Below are 23,543 nucleotides of genomic sequence, written 5' to 3'. Positions count from 1 at the left end.
AATTTATGATCATGTTCACTTGACATCACTTACAGGTATGACGCGACACTAATGTGACTGAACCTTTAGTGCTTTTGGCTTTCAAAGTTAAAGACGGAAACATAGAGAATGTTCTTCTGGTGAAGTGCTCCAACATGCTGAGTATATAGTATATAAAACTGTTTCATTCGTTTCCGTATTCATGTACAGAGACATCCCTTGTGGTCTGGTACCCCAAAGCCATTATAAGCCAGTGAGCTCTTCCCTTGGAAAGCTTCCGGTACATTCTTGTCTGGGCAGCATTAGCCACTAAGCTGCTGGAAAATAAATTTGTTCAGCTGCACACTCACATACGCACGCGCCCTCAAATGGGAATTAAAGCAGGACTGGCCATTTTGAAAATGATAGCCACACTTCATCACACACTTTGATGAGCAGTGCTGGCAGTCTTTCTCTGAGTCAGAAGAGAAAAGCAAACTATCCGCAGTAAAAGTTGCATAAATGAGAGCATAGGCCCACATGAACAGTGAAGAAAAGATGGCCGCTGCTAATGAACAAAGTGTGTCTGTTGAGGTTTGGATGCAGCTTGTTCTGTTCTCTCTCTCTGGCTGTCTAATTTCACATTTATGAGAATCTGTTTTAGCTGCTGAAGTGGTTATAATACAGCATTTATGTTTGAGGAAGCAGTGACGCAGTATGACAAGGACCCTCTCACTCCCTCTCTGTCTTACTCTTTCTCTCGAATTGTCAAAGAGTTTATTCATTATGAATTTAGAGAAAGTGGTCTCTCCTCTCCTCCGTCTTCCTATTCCACCATGTCCCTTCACCTCAGGCAAACTCTGTCAATGATACATGAAGCTGTGGACAGATAGGAAGTGTCAGTGAATATGCATCTTTTGAGCAGCATGTCTCACTACGAGGGCACGCTGAATCTTAAGCAGCAACACAACATGACAAACAGAAAATAAGCTGATGGCTCTACTTCAGCTCAGGATTTATCAGGAAACTGAATCATTCATTTTTTTCCCCACTTTTTCCAATTTTGTCTATAAAAAATTTCAAACGGCCACACACACCGGCAGCGTATACACACACACACATATCCTACTGTATTTCCCAGCACTGCATGTCAAATCATCAAAAGAGCAGCAATTTTACCACATTCGCCACCCTGATTGGCAAATGCTGACTGATGTACCTTAACTGCTTTTTCAGTCTGTTTGATGCATTCTGAGTGTGCTACAGGCATCATTTGACGTCTGAGACACCCCGCTGGAGTCTGTTACGCTTTAGTCATCGATATTGAGCAGTAGTGCTGTAAGTCAGTGTTCAAAAATTCCTCAACAGTGTTTTCCCCAGCATAAAGTCTCCTGGAGATATAACCTCTTTCCCCTCAGAGAAGGAAATGAACTGCTTGAAAATTCAACAACTCATAGAATTAGAAAAGCAAAGTGGCTTTAAGTCTACTTCAAATACAGTTCTGTAGTTACCATAAAGTACACTTAATGCAAGCTTTGAAGTACACTTTTATAAACTTAAAGTGGGCCAATATATATCAAACCAATCCAAATATGTAAACAGATAGTTTATCCCACAGTGTATAAACACGTGTACTTATTCACAGAAGTATACTTAATGGTGTATACCTGATGTGTTTTTGTTTTTTTTGTAAGGGGACCAGTAACTCATACTGTGTCTCAAATCTAATACTTCCGTGACTATACATACATGTAGTACACTGTGTACTTACTTGCACAGTGAGTGAATTTTGACAGGGAAGTGTTTTCTCAGATCAAACATGGCTGTTGCGCACTTACTGCAAATGACTATCGTAAGATTTGACAGCTTTTCTTCTTCTGCTCTTTGCAGCTAACATGTTTAAACACCAAATATCACTTATGCCAATAGATCATATAGCGTATGCCACAACGTATGTACCGTAAATGCCTGACGATAACATGTTCTGCTTGTAGCTGGCAAGATAGCTAACATTAGCGTTTGTTATTGTTTGTACTACGGAATCTTTATAGAACTAATAATCCTATCCGACAACAGTGTAGTGGTAATGAAAAATAACCATGAATAACTTTACATTTATAAAATGCTTCAATGTTCACCATGGTCATTTTAAATGTGTTTGTGGTCCTGTTCTTTCTGCTATGTAGCTAACCTGGCTGAGGCTGAGGGAGAGAAGTGTCCGACGTTAGCCTAGCTGTAGCATACATACGTGGCCATTGTGGGAATTTATACTTTTGCGGTGGTGTGTCTGTCTCACTCTGCAGCTACACCCCCAAACCACTAGTCGACAGTCGGGTTTCTATGAAGTGCTGTAAAGTTGAGTTGATTTGAAACATACCCAAAACACACATTAAACATGGCTTAATAGAGACTCTTTCAAACACAAATCAGCTTCATTAAAACTTGCAGCATTCACAGACAAAACACTTTAACTGGACACATTTTCCCCACAAATAAAACATGCTAATGCAATTTGCACGAGCCTATGGCATTTTACATTGTATTAATTAGCTTAGCAGTTAGCGCACATTTCCTCTTCCTCATATGAAGCCAGGGACAACAGCAGCATTTCACAAATGTAATGTTACAAAATTCAGCTCCATTACAACTCACAAGGTTGACCAACAAAACAACTGTCTTACAACATGCTAACGTTATTAGCACAAGCCTATGGCATTTGGGAACTGCCCATTAGTTCGACAGCCCATTGGTTCGACATCCCATTGTTCCGACCATATTAAACTCATTGTTCCGAAGTCCCGTTGTTCCGAAATCATCATGATGCCCTGTGGTTAAGGTCTGGTTAGGTTTAGGCACAAAAACCACTTGGTTAGGGTCAGGAAAAGATCCTGGTGTGGGTTAAAATGAAAAAGAAAGTGACAAACACATAAGCCGTGGGCCTGCTCCTCCTCAAGCCAGTCGCGGTGCACCATACGCCCGCCGCAAGCCGTTCAGCACCGCGGACAGTCGGACTAATGGGATGTCGAACCAATGGGCTGTCGAGCCAATGACATGGACCCATGGCATTTTACATTGTATTCATTAGCCTAGTGACTAGCGAAGATTTCCTCAACCCATATGAAGCCAAATCACACACGACTTAAAATACTATTTTGTGGAGGCTTTAGTGTCTTCACAATTTATTGTTTCGTATCTGTAAATAAAAGCTTTGTTACAGCATAGGCTCTGCGTCAACTTAGAGCCTATGTCATCGATTCGACGCAGGAGTATAAATCCCACTTTATGGGAGCACCATCCAGGTACCTACAGTACACTGCATTTTGCCATTCTTCTCAGTTTAAACACACTTATGCACTCAAAATAGCAGACATAAGTACAGAAGTATCTGATTTGAGACACAGCAATGGTAGTCTTCAGGTTAATGTTTATTGCTCCAAATTGGACATCTGTTTTGCAAGATAGTACAAGCTACAGATCTACAGAGGAAACAGAGGATACAGAGTGAATGAAAGATGACAAGGAGTTCGATGTTGGACAAGAAGGGTCTGATATGGACAGCATACTGTAGATTGAATTTGAGCTGGATTAGAGTGTGATTAAGGTTTGATGTGTTTTGGCAGGATTGTAGAGGAAGCATATTACAAGTGGTAGTCTGGTGATGGACAGTATGTTGAGGTAGTGACAGGTGCAGTCGCTGATTTTTAAGCTTAGAGCGTTGACGAGAAAGACAGCTTCACTGGGTTACAATAGGATGCAGTGAGCGACACAGTACAATGCTAGGAGAAGAGACGTCCGAAGAGGATAGGGGTGAGTGGTGAGACTATACACCTGTCATCCCATTGTTCGCAGGGAATAACAAAATGTATGATACAATATTTATGTTGTCCATATTTGTAATAAGGAACCTCTTTTTGCACCTTTGTTGCATGATCATCACTCAGTTTGTACATACAGTCCGGAAACAAGACCAAGCATGCAAAGTATCCATATATAGAGTCAAATATGGAACATCTGTACTGGCACATGTTCACGTGATGAACATTCCTCTCGCTCTCTTTGCTTCTCTGCAACAGAGACACACTTTCCCCCTGATTGTCTCTAATTAGACACGGATGAATTCCATTTGTCTTGTCTTTGCTCATCTCTTCTCTCCACACACATGTGCACATGTAACGTGCAAACAGCACTCTGCATGCTATTTTTGGGATGTGTTGTGTTTCGAAGTGTGACATCCACATTTAGATGTGGCTCAAATGGAGCAGATATGAGGAACCAAGCTGAAATATATCTTGTACAGTCATGTTAATAGTGAAGTTATGACTTGGTTTCTTGTCAACAGGGCAATTCAAAGAGCTTTATATGAAACAATCAGTAGTGTGCTGGTTGGAGAGATCGTCTTTCAAGAAGCTTACATGCAGACCAGAATTTACATTCTTTTGTTTGGTTTTCTATCCATGCTATCAGAATAGCTCACACTGCAAGTTAAAGTCTTACTTTTCCAGAGAAAATGTTTAACATTTGGAGTAAAGTGCTGACTATCAAAAAGTTCTCCATTTCACCTCTTGTCTTAGTGTTGCCATGTTGTTGTTAGAGAAGGATATCCAGGACAGCTGTCCACTGACTGCTACAGTACCTTTTAGTTATTTTGTCTGTGTGAGTGACATAGGATACAGTGACAGCACCATCTCAAACTTTTCTGCGATTGCAGAAACAAGGCCTATTAAGCAGAATCCTTGGAAAATAATGAGAAGCTCTGGTGTCCTTCAGATAATACTACTCTATTCAGCGATATTGTTCAGGGGGTCACATTTTCAGAAAGCTAAGGGCCTAGGGGCCAGACATCTCCCTGGGCTATTGTTCTCAATTTGTATATACACATGACACAACAGGCCAACACATTCTGAAAACTTTTATTTTGCTATATTGCAAAAATAGCCTCATCATAAACAAAAACAGGAACAAAAATAGACCCTCTTTAAGTAATTACGCCAAGTTCACAGGAACACTCAAACTGGAATGGACTTGCTGCCACCATTTGAATAGGCCTTTCCTATGTGAATGCATATAAGATAAAATAAGATAGACTTTATTGTTACAAAGGAAATCTGTCTTGGATACATGCACTACCTGTCATTAAAAGATACCAAAAAGTTTATACATACAGCTCCTACATATATACAGTCCATACACAGGGCTGTCACTATTCACAATCCCACACATTTAGTACCCACAGTACAGTACATGTGCAGACTGCCATCAGCCAACAAATTGCACGCTGCCCATTGCACAACACATCTGTTTTACAGTCATCATAAAAATTACATAGCTGTATAGCTGTGTTGAAAAAAATAAAATAATACACACATACATATTGACATGCACATACATACCTACACATATACACTGGTTAAGCTACAGTTAGCTTACCATCTAGGGCTTTAATTGACAAGGGGACAAAAGACTTTTTAAATATAATATTAATTTGAGAGTAGTTGTTTTTTGGTGCACTTTTTCCAGTTCTGCAGTGCATTACTGTGAAGGCTAAAGTTTGGAATTTGAAAATATGACCAGAAGACAAAAAACTTCTCATCTTATGTTAACCCAGCCAAGTCGCCAGAAGAATGTTGACATTGTCTCTTCCTGCAAACCACAGATATGTTACATTTGTACATTTCATACGTATCATATCATTGTTTCTAAAGAGGCTGGATATCTCTGATTACATGTTGACTCTGTCATAGGAAGGTGGAGGGGATGGTGGATGATGTGACAGCTAGGCAAGATGGCAGATGCCAGATCACAGCATTTGCAGCAGTGATTGTGGCTCTAAAACCAAGTGTTTTAAGCTAACATGTGATCTTTTCTTAACCATAATCAAGTGTTTTTTTTTGTACCTAAACATAACCAGACATTAAACACAGCGCTGTTGAAAAGTAAAGAAACATTAAGTTTGAAAACATCCGATACATTATAATGTTCAGGTGTTATATATCTGTCAGAATCATACAATGCCAACATTTATTTTGGTGTTTGGGTTGGTTTTCCAGAATCATCTGTTTATCTTTACCTTTTCTAATTTTATCGCAGCCATAAAGTGCAAACATGCAGTCCTCCACCTTCTGTCTGTCTTTACCACCATCTTTGTTTCCCTCTATCTCTTCCTGTCTCTCTGTCAGTTACACACACACACACACACACACACACACACACACACACATAGCTCAGGGATGTTATTCATTGCGGCCCGTAGTATAGGATTAATTCCCTCGTCTCTCTTCAAACATTAATGATTTCCCTTTGATGGAGTGGTGTTTGGCTTTATTTTAGCTCACCTTTAACTATTCATAACTGCGTTATATAATGGCAATTATGAATCAGCACAGGAGCCGGTGGAGATAAGAGCCTCGCGGAGTCAGTCCTAAGAAGGTACAGCCGAGCATGAAATCCATTCACTGTCGAATTTAATTATGTGCATTTTTACTCCAAAAAATGATGTGTGCTTCACTGAGCATGCAATGGACCTGGGATAATAATTTAATTTGCAAATAACAGGGCTCTACACATTTGATTAGTACAAGTGTTTGATGACGGTCTTGAGAACCTTAAAACATTCTGTCATCAATTAACAGGGGAAGAAACTACGCACTGAAGGAGGTGAAACTGGCAAACATTGAAATCCAGCTCGCTTTAAGTTGATATTCTATTTTATAACTGTCAATCATTATTTTATGCATCACCTGGAAATGTTTCCTCAAGAATACCTTTAGCCAGAGCGAGTGAGTGAGACAGCAGTCTGCGCAGTGTAATCGACAAGGTTTAAAATAGCCATTTTAAAGGCCCGTTATTTATTAGCACATGATATGATTAGATAAGGCCTGATGAATAGCTTACATGGCTCCCCCCAGGTCTGATGCAGACACATGGTCATTGTTACAGTGTGTGCGTGTGTGTGTGTCTTATTAGGTGTGAAAGACATGGCCCTTAACATCCTGCTCTTTGATAGGTTTTGATTCAGTGCTTTGATTTGCGACGGAGCAATTTCTAAAAATAGCATGTAGAGGAAGAGAGAGAAAGAGAGAAAGAGAGAGATGGAGGGAGAGACCGACTGCTTTGCTCTCCAGAGAGTTAGTTGCGTTTACGAGTTACGTTTTTAATACATCACATTTTTACAATCCCCCTTTTCACTCTCACACCTCTGTCTCTCCCCGATTCCATCTGTCTTCATTTCCCCTCCTTCACCAAATCCCTTCTTACCCCCCCCCCCCTCTCTCTTTCCCACCCCCCCCCCCCCCTCTCTTCTGCGCACACATTGCCACGCGCGTTATTACCGAGCTGGGGGAGAAGCTGGGACTGCAGCAACAACACAGACAAGAAACAGAACAAGAAGAGAGCAGAAAAGAAGCACTGACACATCCCGAAAAACGGACACGGGGGGCAAAAAAAAAAAAAAAAGATCACATATGTTCACACTGGATTAACAGCCTGTCTCTATTTGCGCTGCACACGTGCTCTGTCAGTGTGTGGATGAACTGTGCCATTCTTTGCCATACTCTGGGACACACACCAATATTAACCCACTCATACAAGCAAGCACACTACGCGTCCAGATGCCTGTGTCTAAGGTAATGTATTGTTATCTCTTTGTGCTGGTATGAAGGTCAAACTGTGAGCTCTCTCTGGAGACCTTTGGTGGCTTCTTTAGAGTTGAGATCACTGTTACTGTGCTTGTGTGTGTGCCTGCTTATTAGTAAAAATGTGTGAATTTGACTGTGTTTTGGGTGTGTGTTAGTAGCACTATTTGCATGCTTCCTCACAGCTGCTCTGCGAATGCTGTCCTTGGTGAAGTCACAACTATTTTTACATTACTCGCATTTATATAACCAGATATTTCATACTGCGCTGCAATTGTTTCTTTTGACATTGCCTGGAAGTTTTTTTTTGTCTGTTTGCTTTGCTCTGATAAGCATTGATATTTTCTCACTCTTTGCTGAATTACCAATTCAAGTACTGGTCATTTCAATTTTGTGCAGGATTGAGACAGAAATTTGGGAGAAATCTGGCAAATTTATCCAGTGTGATTCATTCTTAACTGAACTGAGGCTCATGTATTTCCAGGGAATTTTAACACTTGGCGATCTCTGGGTGCCTTATTTTTTCTGTGTATTTATACATAAAATTATATTATTGAAGATGCAACTACAGCTGTTAATGTTTTTTTCCCCCTCGCAGCATTGAACTGTTACTTGCTGTTTATGACACCGTCTTGTTTTGTGTCGGACATTTACCTCTTTAAGAGTATTATCAGTGATGGACAGTCGTTGACCCAAACAACCGTGTACAAAGACAGCAGGTGTGTGTGTGTGTGTGTGTGTGTGTGTGTGTGTGTGTGTGTCATGCCTTTCATTGTCAAATGTTCCTTGTCACACTGAGGAGATAAAAAATGTCTCTCCTGAGTAGCATTGACAGGCTCTTGAGATAACCGAGTGAGAGAAAGGTTAGAGAACAGAGAGACAGAGAGAGACAGACAGAGAGAGTACCATGTGGTTCAATTAACCACTTAGGTGCAGCAGGTACATTTGCTTATCTAACAAGGTGAACTAGACAGGTTTCCATTTAGATGAAGTGCAAATTATTTTAATCAAATTTCCAAGAAATCTGCAAAAGAAAACACTGTTCTGCAGATATTAAGATTGCACAGTCAGGCGATCACAAACATGATGGAACTATGGCATTTCGGTTTCATGTGTTGTGCTCCACGCAAATCTGATGATTTTATCTGCCTCTTCCATGTGTCAAGTACATCATGTCATGATTTATTATTGATTTTATAGACATACCAACTTTTACACCTCAGACAAGTGTAAAACCTTTTTTGTGTCCTTTTTTTCTCTCTTTTTTTAACGATAAGATACGATGCGATATGATTAGATACGTTATGATATGATACCATATGATAAGATGCAATGTACTTTATTGTTCCTGTAAGGAAATTAGTCTTGGACAGGAGCTGCACAAATATTCCTGCCTTACAGTCCAGAAGAAATTAAACAAGGGATGGACGATATGATGAGGTATTTTTGCGATAACGATATTCTTGAGGATATGACAAATTAGTAAATATATATACAACAGAATAAGTGATATAGTTTAGTATACTCTTACAAGTTTTCCTTCAAATAGTCAGTAAAAACTAAACAAAAATTATCTTTCATTTCTTTAGTTTGTAAACAACAACAGTAACTCAGAGTGAGATTCAGATTCTATATACAATATACAAAATAAAATCAATCACTAATTACACATTTAAACAGCTCCCAAATACAAAAAAAATACCCTGATATCTGCATATATAAATCAACAGGCCATTTCTTTCCCTTTTTATCAAAATCCTAAATGATTGAGTTGGTTTTTTTTTCCACCTGGACCCTAATGCTCTGCCATTTCTCCTCTAATCATCAACGGTTTGTCGAGCCGCCAGTGTCACAGAGGTTTACATTACCGAAGGTTTGATAAGTTGACACCGACTCCCGCGGGCGCACGGTGAGAGAGAATGGGGAGGATCCGCTGAATGAGTTCCCTCTGCAGTGAGGTTAACTTGCGGTAACTCTCTAAAAGAGCCTGAGTCCGGGGCTGTTCATAAAACATTCAGGATGCCTAAGCCTAATGACGCCACAGTTTATTCCACACTACTGAAGCTGCTCCTCTTTTTGAAACCATTATTTTGCTTTCAGCCATGTTTGTTGTTGCAGTGGGTAACAGTATGATGTCAGTATGTCAACAAGTCCAAATATCGCGAATATCAGGATATGAATTTTTCATATGATATTAAAAAATATCCCACAATGCACATCAGCCACTCATGTATTGCACGTAAAACCAGCACACAACAGAGCACTGTAAACAAAACACAACACAACTGCTAAGCATCAAGTGACATTATTTAAAACCTTGAAGTTGGCACAAATTAATTTTTAATTTTTTTTACATTTCCACTAATTTATGGCTATTTTCAAATTTGCCAGTCACCTTTGAAATAGCCTTTTTTGGCTTGTACTTTTTTTGTTGTTTTATTTTAGAACTTTGAGTGTGGACATAGTGTTCAGTGTTTATATTGATTGATAGTGACTGAGGACCTACTTCTGCACCTCTCCTGCATTAACAAGGCACTTTAGGACTGGACATCCTTTGGAAGAGTGCAGCCAAAATGTGTCTTGAGTTTTAAAAACACTTTAATAGTCAGAGTTGGCGTTGAACACTTCCTGGTCCTGTTTACTTCTTCTTTTATTGAATTTCCTCATCTAAATTATTTCTATACTTAGCCAAAGTTATTGTCCAGCTGCTTATTTAAAAGCACCATTAAACAATGCTGATTTGAGAGCTTTGGTTGTCTTATTGGTTGGTTTCCTCTTAGTAACTTCTGGAAATGTAAATGCCTGTATGGAACAACCGTAGAAGCCACGCTGCTGAACTCAGAAGCTGCCATTAGCCGGGCTTAAATGAAAGCAGGCTAACATTTTCCAGCTCTCTTGCAGGGTTCATGAAGTCCATCCAGGTCTTTGCCTCTTTGAGGCATTGTGTGAATACAAATGGTGCACTGAGGACATCCAAGTCAAGGATATTATGGCAGGCTGTGACTCAGTCAATTTCAGAAGGCAAACATGTCTATATATAGCCACATAATACATACTGATTATACAGTGACCTAGACAACAACAATTAAAAAGTAATGGAACCATAGTTCATGATGAATTGCAATTGAGCAATATGGAACATTCAAGGCTTTATAAATGTACACATGAATTTCGATGTCTTGCTCATGTGTACTATGTGAGGAACTTTGTCTCACAGACATGCGCTAAATCTTTTTAATGTCAAAAGACAAATGAGTAAGAGCCAGAAATGAGGAATTTCTAAAGAACTGAATTTAATAATGTGTCCACAAAACCAGGTAGTATAGTGATGTAGTGATGTTGTCCACACTGACAGTTTGCGATGACCCACAGATGACCTCTCAGTGTTAATGGCTGCTAATAAAACACCATTATATAGAGATAATGTTAAACATTGTGAGCATTTCCTTTTAAGATAGGCGGTTTTTACAATGTGGCATTGTTCCTGCTTCATATGTGACTTCGTAGCTACATTCTGCATGTCGGAAACATATATGTGTATATTTAAACTTGAACCGCACGGGTTTGTGTGTGTTTACAATGAGTATGTGTCCATTGTGTGCTTTGTGCATCCTGTGGGACCTGGTGTAGTGCCTTAATGTCTTCACAAAGAAATAAAGGGCGGGTGTGTGTGTGTGTGAGGTGGGGTGTTGTACAGGCACAAATGGATACATGTGTGAGACAATATTTACAGACACACATCTGCAATCATGGAGACCAGTCAGTATGTTTGGTGGACAAACGCAGCACGCACATACATGCATATGCTTCTCTGTGAGCTCTCAGTGCTCATTTGTCTCTTCTCATTATCGCAATCTCCTCCCTCTCTCTCCTTTCCTCTCCCTCTTTCCTTCTCACTTGTTTGTGCAGCTTGGGAGTCTACCTTCTTAGCCTCTTGGGCATTCGCTCTCTCTCTCTCTCTCTCTCTCTCTCTCTCTCTCTCTCTCTCTCTCTCTCTCTCTCTCTCTCTCTCTCTCTCTCTCCCCCTCTCTCTTCCCCCTTCTTTCTCTCTCTCTGTGTATGCACAGTTCAGTTGGCCTAGCCCACACTGACAGAATCACACACACCAGCCCAGCTACCCAGCCACAAACACTCACACAACAGTTTGACAGAGGAAGTAGGCCACTTTAATGGGGATGTGTGGAGTGCCTGTATCTGCCTTTAGTGGACTGTAACCTGGAACTGCTTCCTCTTGCCAGGTAGGGTTTATGTACCATCACTTTATTTCTCATTTATGGAAAACATCTTATTTTTTGAAGAGGTTTCACGCAAATTGATTTTATGCTTCTTTTCCCCTTGGCTTTGGGGGAAAGAAGATTTTTAAGAGTATTCATGCGTTTAGTTTGAGTTGAGCTGATATTGTTGTGCTGCTGGGGGGCAGGGAGTGGTTTAGTCATATGGGGATGGAAAGAAGACAGAGAGATGGGAGGAAAGATAGGAAAAAGCAATAAAGGCTTATTTATCACTTGGTATCTTTATGACATGCTCATATGAGGAGTTGGGTGTCAGTGTTGTGCACTATTTTGAGTTATTTAACCTCACTATTTCTACCTCTGTTTGGTTTTTGCTTTTCATTTTCTTACTTTCTGTCTGTTTTATTCTGTCTATCATCCAATCCACTTCTCCTTTTTTTCCTCTCACAGTTTTAATAGCTGTCTTTTATCTAATTGCCCCTGTAACGTCACCTGCCTCTTAGTAAACAAGTTGAGTTGCGGATAGTATTTTCTGAACAACAGATTGTTTACATCCCCCATTTGGTGCGTTTACTTCAGCTGTGTCTTCTCTAGCTGCGTGTCAGTGATAGGATTTAACCTTCCACATGGCTGGGGAGTGGAAGGGTGAAAAACAGGGAGGCTAAGAGAGCGGATCGGTAGGCAGATAGCCATTAAAACAAGACTCTAAACCATGTCACAGGCACACTGAATGTGATAGAGACAAGAGGAGAGAGCAAAACAGAGGGACCAGAGGGGAAAACAACAACAGGAAGCACACTAGGGAAAATTGCTTTTCTCTTTTCCTCATTAGGGGAATTGTGGGGTTTAGAGGCAGAGAGGGAGACAGAGAATTAGATCTGCGTGTAGTATGTAGTTTGTGATTGTGCCTGTTGGTAGGGAGATGATCGATAATACAGCGTTTGAGCAAATGGTAGTGTGTGTTTGAATGAATGAATGTGGCAGTTTTCTGGAAAAGGTATTTAAAAAAAAAAGCCTACTATGATACGAGCACGGGCGTACGCACGTTTCATACAGTAACCCATGTGAGTACTATAGTCATTTATTTATACAGCAGCAATTCTATGAGAGTTACAGTCCCGTTTTTTTTGCAAACTTGTGGGCCTGTAAAACACTTTGAGATGACATACTCTGATTTAAGGCTCTAGCTAGCTACATAAACATGAACTTGAATTAGCCACAATTGTGGCTTTGGCTACAGTTAGCAGAACGCTAAACTATTGGGTACTTTTTCCTCTCCATCTCTGAAACACTTTGTCGAAATAGACACGTGTTGTATTGCATTTATCATCAGACTCTTAAAGACTCTCTTTTTGACAAGTCCATCTAACCTTTTCTTTAGGATTTTCCACCATTAAACTGGACTTTCACCTAAGGGACATGCATGCACATCTGCATCTGCACCCTCTCTATTAAGACCTGTGATTGGCCAAAGTCTCCCACCATGGACTAAATTTCCTAAAGCCTGAAAACAGAGCCAAGAGGAGGTGCAGAAGTCTGGTTTTCTCCCAGACCATTTGAATTACAATATGCTAAAATGTTACAATGGGATTTTTGCCCAGTCACATACACACAAAACTGCCTATTCCAGCTTTCCTTTACTCCTCTCCTCTCCTCTCCTCAATCATTCTCTTATCCTTGATCAATAGTAGACAGTGTCAATGACCCATCCCTCTGCTGCGCACACATGCAAACACACACACATACCCGAGACTGAATGTGATTTATTGGCTGATGTTACGCAGCTAGTCACAGCTTGAACAAATGAGACATTTGTTATTTGTTTTAACCTGAGAAAAAAACAATGTCACACACACATCGCAACCCCGTGTTTGTCACACAGGCACCCACACAAAATGTAAGACACAAAGAAAACAAAAGATAGATGCATCTTCTCTCACTATCCTCTTACTCACACAGACACACACACACACACACACAAACACACACATACACACACACACACACACACACACACACACACACACACACACACTCTCACAAATCTCTCTGTGCTCTTTCTATAAAGGCCTTTTCCAGTCTTTTTCAGTGGTCACATTGTCTTCAGCTGCCTGGCGTCACGGGGCAAGTTACGTCAATGACATTTTCTCTCTGAACCCTCAGCTTCTATCAATAATGCCTTTGCATCTTTGGATGTGAAACTCACACTCCCCCCCCCAAAAAAACCCCATCCCAGTCCCATTTCTCCCCTCTCCCGCTGTTAGGGCCTGTGCCTGGTTTCTGTGAGAGAATGAATCTTCATCTTCATTCTCCCAAATGTTTTGGAGTGGCAGTGCACCATGTTATTCTTTAAATGAGTTAGACTGTAATGTCATGACTAAAACTTAAACACAGATATGGACACCTACAGGAACGCTGCATCACAAGCTCCCAGTATAAGCTGAAATATTACCGAGAATAGGCTTCATGCTAATAAATTGCATTCGACATGTTTCGAGGTTTAACTCACTGAGTCACTTGGGGATGGACTGGGAATGAAAATTGCTTCCCCCCATAACACACGCACACAATATTTATAATAATAACTTTGGGAAAATAGATGTAAAGTAGAACATGTTGTTGTTCGGAGGAGGCTGGCTAGAAGGAGCACATATTGACACAGTGGGACAGCCATCCTGGCTCTGGCTCAAATCTGTCCACTGCAGATGCTCTATCTTCAACCTGGATGAATAATTACTTAAATTTGTATATTAATATAAGAGAATACCATTAAATAAAAAATATAATACATTAGCAAGTCTCACATGTATGATATTATCAAGCATAAAGTCCCAAGCTGCTCCATAGACAATAAAGACTGATTTTGTGGACTCACAGTTTGATTTCTTTGTCTTTTTTATTCCCAAATGAGCTTTGTCCTATTGTAGTGTTCTCAGTTCTGATACAGGAAATGTACCCATACACTTAGAAGATTCCCCTGGGTGCTCCCTGTCATCTCATCAAGTTTTAGCACTCTAGTTTTTGGATTTTTGAATGAGAAAATGGGTATAGTTCTGCTTTGATATAATAGTGTAATGTACAATATTAATGTATTAATAATGCCATATAACACTTGTTAAATATTAATTCCAGTTGGACAATACAGCAGTTTAAGAAATACACTCCCAACATTTATCATTTTTGTTAGCTTTGTTCTTTTATTAAATTCTTATCCAAGAAAAAAATGGTCCATATTGATGGTGAATCTGTAATTTATTAAGGCGAAGCACTTACTTGTCAATAATCATAACTATTCATGTATAACAATGTGTTCAACATGTCAACCTTTTTCAAATGTTCTGCCCAAAGGCATCAGAAATATCTAAAAAGCCAAACCTAATCCTTGCTTATCTTATCCCTTTTATCTTCTGTCTTACCGCTTCAGTTGCAAAACCTTGACTAACAGCTGAACTGGTATCGCTGGGCTCACTGGGCCGTAGTCTCTGGTCTCTCTCCTCTCTGCTGCCAATGCTTGCAGGCTCGCTAGGCTGTAGGGATTTACTGGCAATGGCATCAAATGGACAATTGGTTATTTTAAAACATTTGACTGCATCAGCCATAAGGGACTTCAACCTCTTCTCTTTTAGCTTTGCAGCACTGCCTCAAGTTTTCTTCTTTTTGTTTGTACATCTTGCCCTACTCCACAATTTCTCCAAATGTCACCACAAAGGGGCGGGGCTTAGGTAAACTTAGAATGGACTGGACCAAAAGTGCCGAAAGATGTAATATCCAACCACAGTGGATCAGTCAGCCCACTTGTCTGGGTCAGTCAGTCACACGTCATTTTTATTACTTCCGTAAACCTGTAGTCCTTTGATACCATATTTTTCATTATTCAGGTATAAAGATGTACTTTTATATCCCCAGTGTCCACCTGACATCTTGTCCTCCTGGTGTTTCTTTTGATCTACAGACCCTTTCATCACTCCCTCACTCCCTTTTCCATTTTCGGTTTTCTTTCACAATGGAGGGGTCTGACAGATAAACGACTATTACCGCCTCATCACTTGTCCCTCAGTGAAATGGAGGGCAAAAGAGGCCAGTGCATTGCGGTGCATGTAATGAGGCCATTCAGAGATTGATCATCTATATGGCCTGGCCCCTTAATGAGTTATTGGTATTACGCACAGCAATAATGGCTCTTAAATCTTGAGACCACATATTGTTCTGAAAAGAAATGTCAAAACATGTCTAATATATATGTAGTTGGCGTGGACATGCACTCATAGATACACACACAACCTTGCGGGTTGCCTTCCTGTCAGTTGTACACACACTGGGTGATTATCATATCAGATTCTGCATGTTAAGCATATCAACATACAGTATATACACCTCCCAGATTAGACAGGATGTGTGATTGCAGGAATGTAGAAATTGCGTAAGTTGATGAAACAACCGGTGATGTAGGTTTGGAGCAAATGATCTTAATTACGGCAAATAAACAAATAAGGCTATCTGTGTATTGAGAAGGAATAAGTGGACAATAATGTGGTTCAAAGTACCGTAGAAAACGAGTTTGGTATTGCTACTGAGGGAGATATCAAGCAGCATCACACCAACAAGGAGGCTCATTGTCTCCAAAATGAATGATTTTACACGGAGACATGCTTCCAAATAACAGGCACTGATGATTTTTCTTTGAATGCCTTGTTTTGTGCCCTGAGATGTTAGGGCACAGGAAAAGACCTAGTACCTTATTTTTGTTATTATATTTCTTTTCACCTTCTTTATCCTTCCTCATCTCTTTAATCTGTTTTGTTTTTTCCCTCTTTCTAATGATATTGATTTTCTGAGATATTCATTTGATTCATATTGGATAGTTCACTCCACTGCTTTGATCTTCCAGCTATTTTCAGCTTCGTAGTATAAGATTTTATTGTACATACTTAATTGCTACTTGGTTGTGTCAAGCATTTTCCAGTAATGTAATACAACTCTTCTCCTGCATTTTGCCTATAATACTTCTGTAAATTTACTGAAATATCAATTTGAAAGCAGGGCTTTTACTTATAATGGAGTATCTTTGTAGTGTATTGATGCTTATACCTTTAGTAAAGGATCTGAGTTTTGCATAAAATAAAGATGTAAGTGTGAGGGAATCCATGTTTTACTCTCACATCTGCCATTCATTTCACCACATAATTAAAAGCCAGGTAAGCAGGAAAAATGTATGAAACAATCTAAAACAGAGGGGTCTGGCACTTTTTAAACACAGTTTACAGGGTTTGTGGGTGGGAAGCAGTTGAGGGATCACATCCTTGTGTAAGCACAAAGGAGGGCCTCCATGCAAGGTAAATTAGCTATGACAAACCAATGACTTTACATAAAGTTGGACAGCGTGTCTCCATTTCCTTTCACTGTACAGAAATGAAGCCAAATTATTCAGGACAGTGCTGCTGGCATCTTGCACTGGTGACATCATTTAGAGCCAGAGTCTGCGGCATTTAATTACCACCATCCAATCAATTACAAACAGCACCACTGAACAAACATCAGGGTGTTCAGAGCTACCTGAAGTAACAGAAACCTTTGGGAAAAATTTATCTAACGTGTACTTTGAGTTTTTAGTTTGGCCCATGTCCCATCTACTAACATGGAGAGGGGAAGGAATTTATGACCTGTACTGCAGTTAGCCATCAGGGGGTGATAGAGATGTTTTGGCTTCACTTTTGGGAAGCTGTCATGTTATCCATCTTCATCATACAGTCTATGTTACAAACTGGATGAAAAAAGCATGGTTAATGTACAAATCTAAACCACTTTCTTTGGAAGATTGCCATTGTAATGCCAAGTATGTTCTAGTTGTAATAAATGGGTCAGAACAAAATGTACTTTTAATCAGAAACAAGTAGAGAATACTTTTCTCATCTGTCAGTGTCAATAAAAAGTAAAAGGAGAATAAGAGTGACAGCGCCCAGTTTAATTAACTTTGTTCCTCTTGTTCTCACTACGTCCATTTTATGTTTTCTCTCTGAGCTATGAAGTCTTCTCTACACTTCACTGACCTGACATGTCCTTCGAAGCAAATAAATAAGATAAGTCAGTGAGTAAAGTAAACAAATAAAGGGCAGTAAACAAGAGTAATGCAGACTGATTGGGTGGAGTTGCATCACTGACATATCCTGCTAGCCAACTTGCTGTCACACACATCCACCATGCAGGTGAGCGGAGACAGAGGGAGTGGCAAAGAGGGAGGGGAAACGACAGCCTTTTGTTTTGTGTTTTTTAACAGCATTGCTAATTGAGTCGAGGTTGATTTATTGAGGTTTCAGGTGGATTTGGCAAGTGTAATGGTGGAAACATTAAACCATTAATATTAAACTAAATACAGTGGAGCAGGGGGAGACTTTAATGCTCCTTAATGTAATGTCTTACTAAAAAACAACCAGGACACAGGAAATTAAATAGAGACAGAAGAAAGGAGGAGAGGGGAGGAAAGAGATAAAGATGAAAGATTGCACCTTGAAATTGAGAAGGGGGGGGGGGCTATGATGATGGAGTTCATAGGTGCATCTTTTGCTTTTGGATAATGCACAGCACAGCTGCTCCCTTGGGATGGGTCTCTCATTGCCATGGTAACTATGGGACAGAGTCCATGAGCGTATGTGTGTGTGTGTGTATCTTTATGAGAAGATTTTGACCTTCATAAATTTAGGCCTTCAGAACAAGATTTGTTTTTTTTTGCCAAATGAAGGTCATTTTTGTCAGTCTTCATTTATTCTGGGAGATATTTTGGAAATTGGACTTTTGGGGTATCCACTGCTCTCAACTGGTTTCCTCACTGTTTCTTTCCCCCTCAGTCAACACAGTAACACCATGAGTCATGAATGAGTAATTTAGCAGGTATCACTGGAAGGTTTAACTTCTAATAGATAGTGTTAAAAGAGGAGGTGTGCTTTTTGTAAAAAACACCAGGCAGCTGGAGTAAGACCATTAGATCCTGTAGTGCATGTGCAATACAATTTCTATCCCTGTGATGTTTAGTACTGGCTGACATGTAATTGAATGAAATAAAACAGTGTGTGGTATTCTGAATATCTGGATGTAGTTTCTGAACTCTGTCGCTGTAGTTAGCTGCACATGAACAAGTCACAGAATGCAGGAAATGAGGTCAAGGGTAGCGTCCCTCTACGGCCCATGTGGACTTTAAAAATGTTGCTATATTGAGACTCCCAAGGCTAAAACATGCGTATGTGTTTTGCATCTGTGCATTATTTGTGGCAGATGGTTTGCCTGTGAGCAAGAGTCAGATCTGCATGGAAGCATTGGTATTCTATAGTTTTTAAATTATTATTATGAAGCTTCAGAGCCAAATTTGCTTTTGTTTGACTGTTTTTATGGGTTTTTTTGTGTTAATCTCTGAACCACAAATGGTAACCTACCGACTGTGCTACTGTGCAAGTTGGGATATCACTAAAGTCAGTAGGATTCAACTTTTTGGGACTAAAGGTCTGTGCAAAATCTGGCATTTTTGCCTTTTTTAAACGGAGATAGTAGAGAGCTCAACAAGAGAAATGACACGGCATACAACAAAGGTCTCCTGTTGTCTGCACATTGCACATAAAGAATTGAAGAAAATATATAAAATGCACTAAAGTGAAATTCTTATGCTAACTCGTGGTAGAAAAATGTAGCCAGTGGCCATTATGGCTGCCTTCTGACCTTGAACATATGTAACTGGCACTATTTCTAACATCATGAAGTGTAGTTTTAGTTCATCAAAGACATGGAGGTAGCTGGCCAACAAGGCATTAAATCACATCTTCTCAGTGAGCTGAATCCAATCTTTTGCTGTTTTCACCCTCAACCACGAAACAATTCCACTTCCAAGATTACGTTTGGAAACTCATGCTCGCACAGTTTGTTCATCATTCTTGCTAACTTATTTTAATGGCTTGTGTCTGTTTGAAATGTTGCCTGGCAGGGTTAGTGTTAGGCAGTTATTTGCTTGTTAAGTCATTATGAGACCAGTAATGCTGTCCGTGGTCTGTTGTCTTTAAAAAAAACGCCAAGATGGACATTTTCCAAGATCTCCTCTCCTGTTTTGTTTCTTTCTCTCTGCCCTCTTTCACTTACTCATCTCATTTCTGTGTCGCTGCCATTCACCGACTCCCCTCCTCCCTTCTGCTTGTCTTATCCACTTTGTCTCCTCCATCTATTCACTCTCTTATACTGCATCCCACTCTCCCTGCCTTTTAGTGCTGGTTTTGTTTCCTTGCTTAATTGAGGCAATGCAAGAGATTGTATTGTGCTGAATAATTGATGACTTTTAGCTGTATTTGAGCGCACGTTTGTTGTCTGCTCATAAACACCCACATAAACACAAGCCCGCTGCCTATTAGCTCGTGTCTATTCATTTCTCTTCTGTAGAGTGCATGCATTGTAGTAAATGTCATAATTGGAAAATACCTTGAAGATGAAAAAGTTGGTTAATATGCTTGTGTTTTTCATATTTTAAACTAGGACACAAGGACAGGCTTGATTTTGTGTGTTTCTGAGTGTGTGCTGACTTTAGAGAGTGTGAGGAGGAACAAGTGTATCTGACAGGACAGGTGGCTCCATTGTGTCTCAAGCTGTATCTTCAACAGTCAGGGGTTTATGCATGTAAGACAGGCAAAGAGAGAAGAGGGTCAGGCAAGTTGCGAAAAACGAGACTGCCAGTGTAAGTCTAATGCTTACATATACAATAGATCGACAGCTCAATAAATGTGTATGATGTTTCAAAATGTTCGTACAAGCTTCATAAAACAATCAAAAGTCACAGTTTTTCTTACCGTTTCGACTTGGACCACCATGAACACAGAAAGCACAGGAAAAGGATGGGCTGAAAGGGGTAAAAATAGAGGCTTTACTTACACCTCCCTCCATGGGTGCTTTTATGAAAATGCATTTCATTCTAAAAATACCCCTCACACACCCAGCGCTTCAGTAAGAAGCCCTGCTGTCTTGGTTGTAACACCACTGTGAGCCATTTAGATAGGATCACAGGGAGGTTAAGAGGGAGTTAGAATAGAAAATGAGAGGCCTGGATCACCTTGGGGCAATTGTATATATCCATGAACATCAAGGCAAGTCAAGTTTGTATTTATAGCCCTGAGTCACTGCTCGCGTCTCAAAGGGCTTCACATTGGGAAAATGGTAAATTAAAATGACACCACCCAAACAAACGTACAAGCAAAAGGTCTGATTTACCTGAGAGAGAGAGAGAAATCCATATCTAGAATAATGAGACATCCTGAAACATAAAATAGATCAGGGGGTGCCGGTTTACATCGTTTTTCAAGGGCAGGGTTGTGGTAGCAGCAGGCAAAGCAAGGTAGTCCTGACGTCCCTCTCCTCAGCAACGTCTTTCAGCTCCACTTGGAATTCCCATGGCGTTCCAAACCAGATGAGCTATATAATCATATATGTATATATGCCCAAACCACCTCAGCTGGCTCGTTTTGACGCGGGGAGCAGTGTGTCTTCCAGCTCCGTCTGGATGTCTGATGTCTGTCCGTTACCCCAATTTCAGTTAAGGTCACTACCAAGCACTTGTGACCATAGGTGTGGATTGGATTGTATATTGACTGGTAAATTGAAAGCTTTGCCTTCAGGCTTCGCTTCCTCTACAGCAGTCCCAAAAGGCCTGCATTACTGCTGGTGCTACACAAATCACCCTGTCGACTTTACACTCCATATATCTCCTTTGCTTGGGGCAGCAACTCACTCCCAACCCCGATAGGGCAATCCAACGTTTTTTTGGCAGATAACTATGCCGTCACACGTGGAGGTGCTGACTGTCATCTCGACTGCTTAACACTCGACTTTCAAAATATATGTTGCCCGCCACACAATATTGATTAATTAAGCAAGAACATATTGTTTTTTTCTGTTCACCTTACAATGGCATGACTATCATACAGTTTCATGCACAGAGTAGGAACTACGCAGGCGGAACCAATGTGTTTTCAAAAACAGACTAAACTAAACTAATGATTACCTAACAGCAGACATTTCCTGCAAGGTAGCAGACATGGCCACAGCAAAAAGAGTGAAGTTGTCAGCGAGGGCCACCACTTTCAACAACGATGGAAAGTTGAATAGTTGGTGAAACAGTTGCATTTGTGTCATAGTATGTGGTCTTTTTGTTTGCTCTTTAATAATTCATATGATGTGAGAAGCAGCTGACCCCCTGGTATTTTCACGTTATCTAATCTGGCACCCATTCAAAAAGGTTTGGACACCTCTGCTTTAAGGGGTGGAAGCAACAACTATTGGTAAAAATGGAGGTGATGAAAATGTGGTAAAAATTGATGTATAATTAAAAAATAGAGTGATAAATTATCAAGTGATTTATTTAAAGCTAACTTGATTAAAACAGGCACACAGATTTCATCCCTTCTGTTATTAATTCAGAAGCATTTTCATCACTTTCACTTTTTTTAAATTATTTTTTGTTACTCCCACCCTTGAGGCTACTTTCCTTAATTCATATATGGCATTTTGTGTTTTGAATGATGAAAGTAAGATGGGGAAAATAATGAAACATGACTCTGTCTTCATAATATCACAACAGCTTTTTTTTTTTTAAAGGGCCAGTGTGTAATATTTGGCATGTTTTATTGTCAATCTGAATCTGAATCTGAATATTCTACCCATTAATATGTTTATATAAGTGTATAATCGCTATAAAATAAAATTTGTTTGGTTTTCGTAGCCTTATAATTATGCTTTTATATATACAGTATATATAGCAAGGGCCTTGCTTTAGAGAGGTCGCCATCTTGCGCCGCCATGTATGTACGGCAGACCGAGCGGACAATCCAGCCAGCCAGAGAACGCGTTTCGCGTGTATAAATAAACCAACGAAGACAGCGGAAGGAAGGAAGAAGGAGGAGGAAACAGCAGAGAGTGTTAGTAGTTCGTCGATAGAGAGTAGTGGAAAGTTTTTTTAGTTATAAAGTTTGCGAATGGACCACACTTACCGCGCAACAGGAGAGAATGAACCCGAACCGTCATCTGCGAGGAAAAGAAGACGCAACTTCACTCCTTGTGATGCACTCTCTGCGGCGCTTTTCCTCCTGATGATATATCTCCCCAATGATGGCAGCAGTAGCACCAAATCCCATTCTGTGCATTCAGCCTCTCTTCTCGCCCGCTCAGCATCAAACACATGGAGTTCCTCATCTGTATGCTCTGGCTCAAACAGGTATGGCTCTGGGTCTGTGTCCGCTACAAGAAACTCTTCAAAATCGCGTTCAAAGTCGTCTATTGCAGCTACTATAGTCCGGACATATTGCTAGGCTAAATAAACAGCTGAGCTCTGTTTACCGGCTACGCTGTCAGTCAGTGTGCGGGCTGGAGATTGGCGGAGCAGAGAGGGGAGGGGGGTCCCCACTCGGAATGGTAAACGAGTATGTGTGTAAAGTTATGAAGTGTGTGTGTTACGCCAGAAGAGTCAGAGTTTGGGACGGAGTCTTTTACCCCCTGGAGTGTTACCGGAGTTTTTGGAGTGCTCAAATAAACTGGCCTTTTCCCCGAATGCTCCTCTGGTCTCCTGCTCATGAGGGATTCATTACAATATCGTAACATGGTTTAGATTTCTAAATAAACATTCACCTCGTCATTAGATAGACCTACTCCTGAAAAACTCGTGCGCAAGGCTTTTTGTCCCTACGAGGCCACCGTCATTTACCCG

At 40.3% G+C, this 23,543-nt stretch overlaps 1 protein-coding gene across 7 annotated transcripts in view; it reads left to right on the top strand.

Annotated features, from left to right (window-relative positions):
- The window catches only part of rgs3a (regulator of G protein signaling 3a), a 205,048-nt gene that overhangs the window by 122,474 nt on the left and 59,031 nt on the right, over nucleotides 1-23,543 (top strand). Inside the window, exon 1 of one of the 7 annotated variants that reach the window (XM_033646292.2) lies at nucleotides 7,300-7,580. The exons of 5 other annotated variants lie outside the window; for them this stretch is intronic. In XM_033646292.2, the coding sequence (XP_033502183.1) occupies nucleotides 7,566-7,580 (15 nt within the window). In that variant the 5' untranslated portion in view covers nucleotides 7,300-7,565. Of the gene's footprint in view, nucleotides 1-7,299; nucleotides 7,581-11,674; nucleotides 11,828-23,543 lie in introns of those variants that run through there. One more of the 7 variants, XM_033646293.2, reaches the window with a different exon arrangement.

Source organism: Epinephelus lanceolatus, chromosome 19 (assembly GCF_041903045.1).
Source record: "Epinephelus lanceolatus isolate andai-2023 chromosome 19, ASM4190304v1, whole genome shotgun sequence".
Taxonomy (NCBI): domain Eukaryota; kingdom Metazoa; phylum Chordata; class Actinopteri; order Perciformes; family Serranidae; genus Epinephelus; species Epinephelus lanceolatus.
This window is presented reverse-complemented; position numbering and strand designations above follow the sequence as displayed.